The sequence below is a fragment of the Haliaeetus albicilla genome, chromosome 6 (genome assembly GCF_947461875.1).
Source record: "Haliaeetus albicilla chromosome 6, bHalAlb1.1, whole genome shotgun sequence".
NCBI classification, from domain to species: Eukaryota; Metazoa; Chordata; class Aves; order Accipitriformes; family Accipitridae; genus Haliaeetus; species Haliaeetus albicilla.
The window spans coordinates 8,404,677-8,414,573 of record NC_091488.1 but is presented as its reverse complement, the minus strand read 5'-3'; the positions used below and the strand labels follow the sequence as shown (position 1 = coordinate 8,414,573).

At 39.6% G+C, this 9,897-nt stretch overlaps 1 protein-coding gene across 1 annotated transcript in view; it reads left to right on the top strand.

The window, feature by feature from the left end:
- The window catches only part of RPGR (retinitis pigmentosa GTPase regulator), a 43,923-nt gene continuing 34,026 nt past the window's right edge, over positions 1–9,897 (top strand). The window contains 4 exon segments of the mRNA XM_069784935.1: positions 1–283; positions 285–451; positions 2,636–2,761; positions 8,733–8,825. Of these exon segments, the coding sequence (XP_069641036.1) occupies positions 189–283; positions 285–451; positions 2,636–2,761; positions 8,733–8,825 (481 nt within the window). The 5' untranslated portion in view covers positions 1–188.

The following is a 9,897-nucleotide window of genomic DNA, read 5'->3' as shown; positions in this document are numbered from 1 at the left end:
GCATGGCGGGACGGTGCCAGGAAAACCACGCTCTGCTGGAGATAAGTCTCGCAAGGGGCTTTCAAGGGAGGTGAGTCTTCCCTCCTTTCAGCACCCGTGAGCCCCCACCCGCCGTGCCGTGGCCGGTCCGTGCTCCCCGTCCGTGGGGAGGCACGGACAACCCGCCGCCGGCTGAGGGGAACGTCAAGATGGCGGGGCGGGAACGGCAGGCGCCCTCCGGCCGCCAGGGGGCGCTGCCACTCCCACCCCACCGCCAGCCCGCAGGCCGGGCCTCCTCCCGGCGGTTGGCTTCGTCGGCGGGCGCTGCGCCGCTCTCTATGGCCGTTGCCCGTGGCAGGGCCTCTGTTTACTTCCGGCAGGCCGCCGCCGCTGTGCATGGGGCGCGGGGGCGGCCGCCCGCCGCCAGCTGCCATGGCCGAGCCCGCCGAGGAGGACGAGCTGCCGGTGCCCGGTGAGTGCTGCCGCTCCCTCACAGGGGACGGAGCTGCGGGTCGGGTCGGGGGACCTCGTCCGCCTGTGGCGTTCCCCGCCCGCTTCCCCACCGCGGCGGCGGCTGTGGGCGCCATCACCGGCGCCCCAACGGCCGCCTCCCTGCCCCGGCGTGCGGCCGCGGCCCCCCCCGGTGGACCCGCTCGGAGCTTCGCGGCCGCCCTCGGCTCCTCTCCGGCCTGCCGGTGCGGGCCGCCGGCTCGGGCCGGTGTCTTCCGGCGTCTGGGGAGAAAGACGTATGCTGACGTCAGAGAGTAGACGGGGGCAACCTTGCTGTCGTCACCGGCGTGGTGTAGTAGTGCAGCGTTAAGTAGGCAGGAGTAAATGAGTTTTGCTCCGCGGCTCGACCTACGGTAATTGTTAAGCATTTGCTCGGTGCCGAGACAGCAAAAACCTCATGTGTGTTGTGTGGGGTTTAATTCTGTGAATTGGTAGGATTTAATTTCCCAGCTGACGGCTTCGGTTTCAGTTGGGAAATGTTGGAGGTACGAAGGATGTTTGTGAACTAAGCTGCTTTTTGCATACATTGAATTAAAAAAATTTCTATTTTCATGTTAACGCATCTGAAAGAAAAAGAAGTGAGCCAGTGAGCTCTACTTTGGCATGAGTGCCATAGAGATCACTGTAAGCACATTCAGATATGCAGCATGGCTGTCTGGCCAGAGATTAAAACTTTAAAATAGAATTTTCAGGTGCCTTCTAGCATGTCTGTGGTTGTAGGTGTGCCTGCATAGCATGAGGAAAAACTCAACTCTTTCTTTAAAAAGGCTTGAATTCGTCTGCACAAGGCTTGTTTTTAATAAAACAGTGAAACACATCTAGAGGGGTAGTAAATACAATTTTATACATGTCTGCTGAACCTGATGCACAAAATAACATGTCATTTGCAAATATGGGAAACTTTTGCATTAAAGAATCATTTCAAAATGAATATCAGATTTAAAGAGCGAACTTTCAGTTTTGGAGCTGGGGTGCAGACTATTGATTGTTTTCATTGAAAGTAAATACACGAAGATGATTCAATGTTACTATCAAATTATATGTAATTTTACAGAAGCAGTCCAGTGTTACTGTTTGTATTTGTGTTATCATAGCTTACATGTTAACAAAAAGTCTGCAAGGCAAAGGCTTGGGTTTTTTCTTTGTTTTCTTTCTCAAAAAATTACTCTATGCTTAAAGCACAAGGTTTGACATTTTAAAATAGGAGGTTTAAAGCACAAGGTTTGACATTTTAAAATAGGAGGTCTAATTGTGCTTTGCCCCATTGTCTGCATGGCTTTTGGCAAATTATTTAACTTGTAAGTTCATTTATTTTCCTGTAGAATTAATATTTACTGCGTCAAGCCACCTGCTTAACCAAAAGGTGAATGAATAGTTAACATTCTATGTTTTAAAACAATATTGCTGACACTTTTGAAAGTGGGAGGAATTGAGAAAACTAGACAGATTACAAGGGCAGAAGAGCTGTCTGGACTTTATTTTGGGGTCATTTTGTTTGGGTTTTTTTAGATCATGTTTTGATGATCAAAGACGGTTGTGCCAACCCATGTTTTGAAGGCTGAGAGTTTTGATTTTAGGGGGATGTTTTTAGAGCACATGTATCTTTTCAGATGGGTGAGGAAGAGTGGTCAGTTTGGAGCCTGTCACCTCTTTACAGTGTGTGTGTGTCTCTCTCTCTAATCCAATTTGGAAAACCTGTTTGAATTCAAGTATAAATGTAAGTGAGAACTCTTTGTCCCGACCTGCTTTCAGGATGAACTTTTTATTTTACTTTCTGGGGGCAGTTATTCAGAGTTCTTTATTCTTTCTTTTATATACCTAGTAGTTTTTCTTAAAGGGTAGAGATAAAGTACATTAGTGTACTTTAGAATAAATTATGTCCTCAGAACACAATATACCATCAACAGTACCTGTTCTATTAGGAAATTCATGGAAGCTAAGAAGAATCAGAAGGACTAAAATGTGAGCCTGAAAATGAAGTAGTCTTGGTGAAACAGAATGGAATAAAATGTTTCAGCCATTTTTTAAAAAAAGAAAAAGATAGGAAACTAAAATGTGCAATTGAATTAATAGGAATTGACCATTTCAAAATGTATGAGGCAAAATTTGTTTTCACTAAAATTGACATTATCCTTTTGTGTTTCAGAATCAGGTGCTGTTTTCACATTTGGAAAAAGCAAATTTGCAGAAGATATTCCTAGCAAGTTCTGGTTCAAAAATGACAAGCCTGTACTTATATCATGTGGAGATGAACACACCGCTATTGTTACAGGTCAGTATTGGAAATGGAGTATATGATAAAAGGTTATATACTTGGACAGCTTGGAAAGTATGATTTTTATTTGAATCCTGAGGTAATATATCAGATGAGGTTGTGGAGAGGAGAGAGGACTGTTCTGTGGGAGCTATCGGATGCCTTTGAAGTTAGTGTGAGATCACTGAAGGTTCTCACAAGACGTGCCCAAGAACTGTTGTAAGGGAATCTGTAATAACTGAATGTATCGCACAGGATTTAAAGTAAGCATGACTTTGTTCAGCTTGAATGTTTCTTGTGAATCTGACAGTGTTTAGTAGGCAATCTTAAATATGGAGGTTTGTATCCTGGAAGTAAACAGTATCTGTTGAACATGGTCAACAAGTTCACTAGGAATCTACCTGAAACAATAGATAAAACTGTATCTCTGAAATGAAGATTCAAATTACTGTTAAACTGTCAACTGAAAATAACCTTTGAAAGAGCAACTTCAAAAACTTCAGAAAGTCCTACTAAAATCAGAAATAAATCAAAGAAGCTCAGATCAATACAGTGAGCAGTATTAATTTTTATTTTCATTGCTTTGAAATGATGGAAACAATACTCATTGAAGAATTTGTGAAATTATACAATTAATTTTTCAAGCCTAACTTTCTAGAAGATGAATTATCCATGAATAGTTTATTTGGAACAAAACCTGACGCTTTTTCTTGGATTGAACCAGTTCTATTAAATTGCCTGTTGCATAAAATTAGTCAGAATGTAGCCTGGGACACTATGAAATTTCCCTTTTGAAAATTTTTTTATATATATCCTTTGATATACCCACACCCAGTTTGAAATAACACTAGTATAATTCTCAGTTTAGACTAGTCAATTTAAATTGCCTCCTTGCGTTCCCTCAGCATGTGCCTGCGCCAGCACTGTTACCCTCATCAGCAACAGTCCCCTAACTCCCGTGTCACTGTAATAGCAGCCACTTAGATAAAGCTTTTGAAGAAGTCAACTTGCTTAGGTTTGCATGCAGCATCATTTCTCTACTATCTCCCCTTCTCCCTGTTGTTTTAATCTATGCGGCGTGTTTCAAAAATGTCTCTGTAGCTGGCCTTTGCTGTTGCAGTGTGCCGATAAGTCACCAGAGAAGCTTCTGGTTAATCCGATCTTTATTTTCCCAAAGCTTTTGAGGAGAAGGAACTGTAGAAGCATGAGTACAAAATTTCTTTGGGACCAAAAGGTATTTTGGGACATTGTAAATTAGAGGTAAAAGTGAGGGTAAAATGCTGATCAACAACAAGCAAAGGTAGAGAAACTGCAAGAGCCGTACAAAAAAGTGAAGAAGGGAAACAGAAAACCTTTGTCCCTCATTTGTTCTTCACACCTGTGCATGCCCGTGTGCACCTCGCATTTCTGCTGTTAGATGGAGTTGGATGATACAGTGGAATTACAGCCCTTCGTGAATGACATTGAACTGCAGTAACACCTGGAATAAAAGGTCCAGAAGTGCATGCCGAATAATGACTTTACTGAGAAGGGTACAGACCTTGTGGGAAACCAGGAGCTTCCTGAAATCCAGCTGAACCTGACCTGGAAGAGATAAAAGACAAACATCACTGAGGAAGGAAAAGTCTCTCAAGCAGGTGTGTCTTAATGCATGCTTCATTTTATTTTCAGTCTTTATTTACAGGTCACAAAATTCCCCCATCCGTTTTTTTTCCACCCCCTGGAAGAGGTGGTGGGACCTATGTATGCAGGGGACAGTGGGAATATGAGGTAGATTCAAATCTAATAGAAATAGATCAGTTTTACACTAACATGTCTCAACAATCACCCAAACCAATACAAAACATTCCTTAAAGCTGGTTTTGGGCTGGAGAGACAGCTACATCAAACACTGAGCCTTGACTGAATGCAAATGAAGAAACTGTGCAGGAACTAATATTTAGCGTTCAAACAAAATATTCAGAAAATTTCAAATACTGCTTTCATCTAATCCAGCATTAATATTACTATACGACTTCTAGGGAGAAAAGTGTAAAGTAAATGTAAAATACTTTGTTCTTTGGCTTTCTAGGTCAGGAGTTAGAGTCCAAAACTTTATTTACATACTGTAGCTGTATGTTGGAATAGAAAGGACCAGTGATAGTTACTTTCTGACTTTGAGTTGGCTTGCTGAGCTAGTCGGAGAAACATTTTCTTCTCCAGTTTTTGGAGTCTGGGATTGAAATTTTTGTTTGTTTATTCATTTGCTCTCTACCTTTAGCACAATCTTCATTAAAATGTTTGAGCCGGAATTTTTTTTAAGCAGTTGTCGTCTTTAGTTCTTTAACACAGCCATGAGCAGTATATTTTCCAGCATCACTTGTAATATGTTTAATAATGTTTCTTGCCCCATTTCTATATTTTTTTTTGCCCAAGAATACTGACAGTCCACTCCCTGCATCTTCTGTAACTGCAGGCATTGGAAAGCCAATTTATTCATCCTGTTGGAAGCTGGTGTGAAGTGATGTTGCGCATGTTTTTAAGAATCTCCTCCCAATACCTTTCTATTAAGTTTCTTTTCTACAAAACTCCTAAAGTTAACAGCTGTCTTATTGTTTATTTGCCTTGATTAGAGTGTCCTAGGCAGCTTGCCCACATTTGATCAAAGAGGCTGATCCTGTTCACAAGGGGGAAAAGGATGATGACAGAAGACACATTTTTCTGAACTCAAGAGCTCTGGAGAGAAATGAAGCCCCCAGTGCAAGAGGGTAAAAAGAAAGAAAGAAGTATCAAGTGTAAAAGTAGGAGTGAAAAGAGGTGCATATGGAACCAAAACAAGAGAGTATGCTCATAATTTTGAGTTTTGTAAGGCATTAAACATTAAAGAATTTACACCACAGAGACTTTGGAATCTCTCCAGGTCTTTGGACACCAGTTTCCTGCTATTCTTTCTGCCTACAAGCAGGCCATCAGAACATGGCACAATATCTTTTGCATCAACTGCAAGGGGAAAATGAGAAAGATTAGTACATGTTTGTGTTGATCTTTGATATGTGTAGGAGCAAGCAACGTACTGCGCTGTTTCTGTTTGTGTGATACTAAATGTCCTAAGTGTGACTGTTCTTATTGCTCAATAAAGCTTTTATTTTGAGAATATCATGATTTGCCTAACAAAACAAATGTCATTCCCATTTTTGTGAGATTATTTGAATTGTATATCAATTTTAATTTTTATATATATATGTTAATAATTCAGCTGCTGAATGAATGCCTTTAGTAGCGCTTCATGAACCAGGGGAGCACATGACAGATTGGGTTCCCAAGAATCACAGTTGTGATAGCAGCTACTCATATGAGGAATGTACTGGTTAGGAGACACTCTCTTCCTGAAGTCTCTCGCAAAACCTCTGTTCCTAAAGCTGTAAGCATCTTGTGGCTTCCCTAATAGCCCTGAATTGATGTTGGTGAAACATCTGCTGGTGATATGCCAATGCATACATATGTTGGAGAAATACTCCAGTCTTACATCAGGATGAAGGTAGGGACTGGTCTTGCAAGTCTGTTTACATCACCAAAATAGTCTGAGTAGTCCCTTTCTTTATGTCCTGTTGTTTCCCTTCTGCTGCCCAGAGTCATAATCTTACTCTGCCAGAGAAGTCTTCTGTCAGCCATTCCAGCTGGCAGATGGCCACAATCTCTGTATGTCAGCACCAAAGTGGAAACAAAAACCAAGAGCAATCTGAATTTGCAAAGTTTTGAAATATGATCCTTGCCTGTTTGCTGTTGAATTAGTTCTCACTTCAGTGCATCTGTGGTGATGACTGGAGATATCTCAGTATGCAATTATGAAAATAGGGCCTTTTGCATATAAAATTGTGTTGTGTTTCCTGGCCAGCTTGGATTGCATCATGTCTGTCCCAAAACCTGATTTGCTGTACAGACCCAGAAATGTTGCTTCATTACAGGCATTTGTTTAGGTTCCTCTGTAGTGCCTACTAGTTTTCATTCACTGTCTGAATTACTTGCTTCGCAGTTTTCTTGTTTTCTGTTACACTGCTAAGTGTTGAAAGCCTGAAATTATAAAAGGCTGTCACTCAGTTGTAAAAGAATGTAAAAAAACTCCTCTCATCTATTAAGCTCCTTGACTTAGAAAGCAATCAATGCCTGAGAATTTAAGGACTGGTGTAAGAAGCAGCAGATTAGAGGATGAAAAGCATGACCTGTTGGAATTTTGAATGGATAAAAGAAAATGTGCTTAAAGTGAATTATGGCAGCTTGGCATCATATTCCCACAGGAGTACTGCTTTCTTATAAAGGCAGTTGGAAAGTATAAACCAAGGATACAAGGAAGCATATACTAATATAGGATGCCATTTGCTAATAAAAATTCTTTCTGTTAAGGTGCGTTTGGCTTTCAGTGACAGACAGCTCTGCATGTGTTTTGATGTGATTGCTTTATCAAAATCAGGATGGGGATATAAATGCTATTAGTAAAACACCATGAGTGTAGACTTGACCTCAGACTTTTTCTCCTTCCAGCTTTCTTAGAAAGACATAATACTGACACATAGCCCCATGTTCCAAAAATTGTCAAATCTAATAATTTGATTGGGACTTTAGATAATAGTTATTGTTAGTTGTTGGTGGGGTTTTTTTAACTATGTGGTTATATTTAAGAAAACAAATGGATTTTTTTTTAACAGAGTAAGTACTTTTGTTCTATTTTAAACTTTTCAATATCATATTTCAGGGTCTCGGTAAATCACATTCAGAACCTTCACTGGGAACCTACACTACTGAAGTACAAACAGCGATAATATTTTGGCATCATTATGTGGAATTGCTGTTATGTGTTGCAATCATGTGATAATAGTTGATGGCTAGGGTGACAAAGTTTGTTTATGTGACAGCCTTGTGTTGGAGTCTGACTCATGCAGACCTTCATCAAAAGTAAACAAACTCCTTTTAACAGTTGTAAGAGGTCTGGCATTTTTGACAAATTAGTTTCTATTGTTTTGCAAAGATTTCTGTTGGAACAAGGGTTTTATCTTTGGGTGTGAACTTCAGAGCTTTACGAAAGGTAATAGTTTAAAAACTGAACTGAACTGAAATTAATTCATTTTAAGGTATTGTCAGTAGTCAGTTTTGGTTAATTTGCATGCCTGATAACAAATGTTTCATCTGTTCATATACCATCATCTTAAAAAAACACTGGTTATTCGGAATTGCAACAGTTCATTTTTTGTAATGGTCAAACCTGCAAGTTCAATGATGCATCATACCAGTTTCTGAAATACGATTCTAGCATTGCTCCTGTTGAAGATCTGTAATCTAATGTTTGCATTTACGTTTACAAAACTCTCTGACTGCATGGTGTTTTTATGCATTCCTTCTTTATATGCAGGGTGACAAATTAATACAATTTGTGGACACATTTGAAATTTTATCAGAAACTATGTTCTGTAGGAGTGCAAATTTGCAAATCATTTTAAGAGAAGACATATAGCAGTAAAAGAAATATCGCCCCCCCCCCCCCCCCCAAACAGTGAAATAAGTTGATTACAAAATTGTGTTTGTATTAATTATATAGCTGCATTATTCATTCCTGTCTTTGGGGCAAAAGATGTGGGTGCTCAGTTAAATGTGCTGTTGTTTTATAAGTAGGCCTATAGACACTGTGGTTTTTAACTGCAGGGTCTGTCCAAGGGTACAACGTTTTATTTTCTGAAGAGCACTTTATCTGCCCTGTAATTAAAGGAGATGATGTTTGTTCTGCTTTTTGTCTCTTCTTCTGACTGGCGATTTCTTACTTAAAAAATGCAATTACTACTTTTGTACTGAAAAATCAGGAGGACGTTAATTATTGTTTACACTTAAATATTGTACTGCCTAATCTTAAACCTTACTTTAAAAAGGAAGTAATAAATAGCATAGTGTGTGAATGACCATCTTGTCTTGAATGAGGTATTCAAACACTTGTATGGATTCTAACTGTGCATTTTTTTTTCAGGGAATGGTAAACTATACATGTTTGGCAGTAACAACTGGGGCCAATTAGGACTAGGATCAAAGAACACTGTCAGCAAACCAACATGTGTTAAAGGTTTGTTTAATTTTTCTCTTTTTGTCTTTTTGAAAGGAGACCCTTGTGAGAAGGCACTTCCTAAGATGCAATTCCAAAATAACTGTTCCTGCCTTCTTTACTCATCATGTGTAGCATATTACTGCACAAGCTCATAAAGGTAGCTTAAAAGGATCCCTGATTGATTTTTCATCAGTTCCAGATTCTGGGTCCTTTTGCGTCTGAAGATTACTTCAGATACATAAAATCCTGTCTTTTTTGAGGGCTGTCATTTTATGTAATATTTGCTTTTTCTGACAAACCACATCTTCATTGTGACTGCAAAGACATTAATCAAATGCTTGGTCTCTGCGGTGTTGTCTATGTGTTAGAAATCAGACTTCCAACACCATTGTGTAACCTTTGTATCACTTTTGTTTAAGCACCTTTATAAATGAAAAAATCTATCAGGAACTTTCTACAACTACTACTGCATTTTTAGCAAGTATAAGAAGTGCCCGAGGGGGCATAAATGTTAATATATTTGTATTATATATAAGCAGTAATATATATATTATTGTATTATATGTAAGCAGTAAAATAAATGCCCATATTCTTTCATGTGTTGTAAAATATGTTTTCATTGCACTGTTATCTTCTTGATCTTTCCTGGCTGGTTTTATCTTGTCAAATAAAACTAAGTCAATACTTTTTCCCTGTCCCCTTACTTATGTCAAGTCAGATCTATCCCATTAACACATTTCTTTTCACCGTTAAATGTTTATCCTCATCCTTTCTGCCAGCAGATCAATGTGTTAACTTATTGTTAAAAACAAATTATCCTGCTTGTTCAAACTCTTTTCCTCCTGATTTAGTTTATTCTGCTGTCCTTTATATGCTCCTCTCTGTATTTCACTTCAGAGGGAGAATGCAGCTACTTTCAGGTTCACATCATCTATCAGCCATGTGAGAGATTGATTCTTCCCTTGGCTTAAATGGATTGGGTGTCAGTTGTTTGGGTTTTTTTTTACTGTCAAATTGCAACGGCGAATAAAAGACGAAGAGAAGATGACAGCAGTTCAAACCAGACCTGGCATCCATTGAAAAAAGTCAC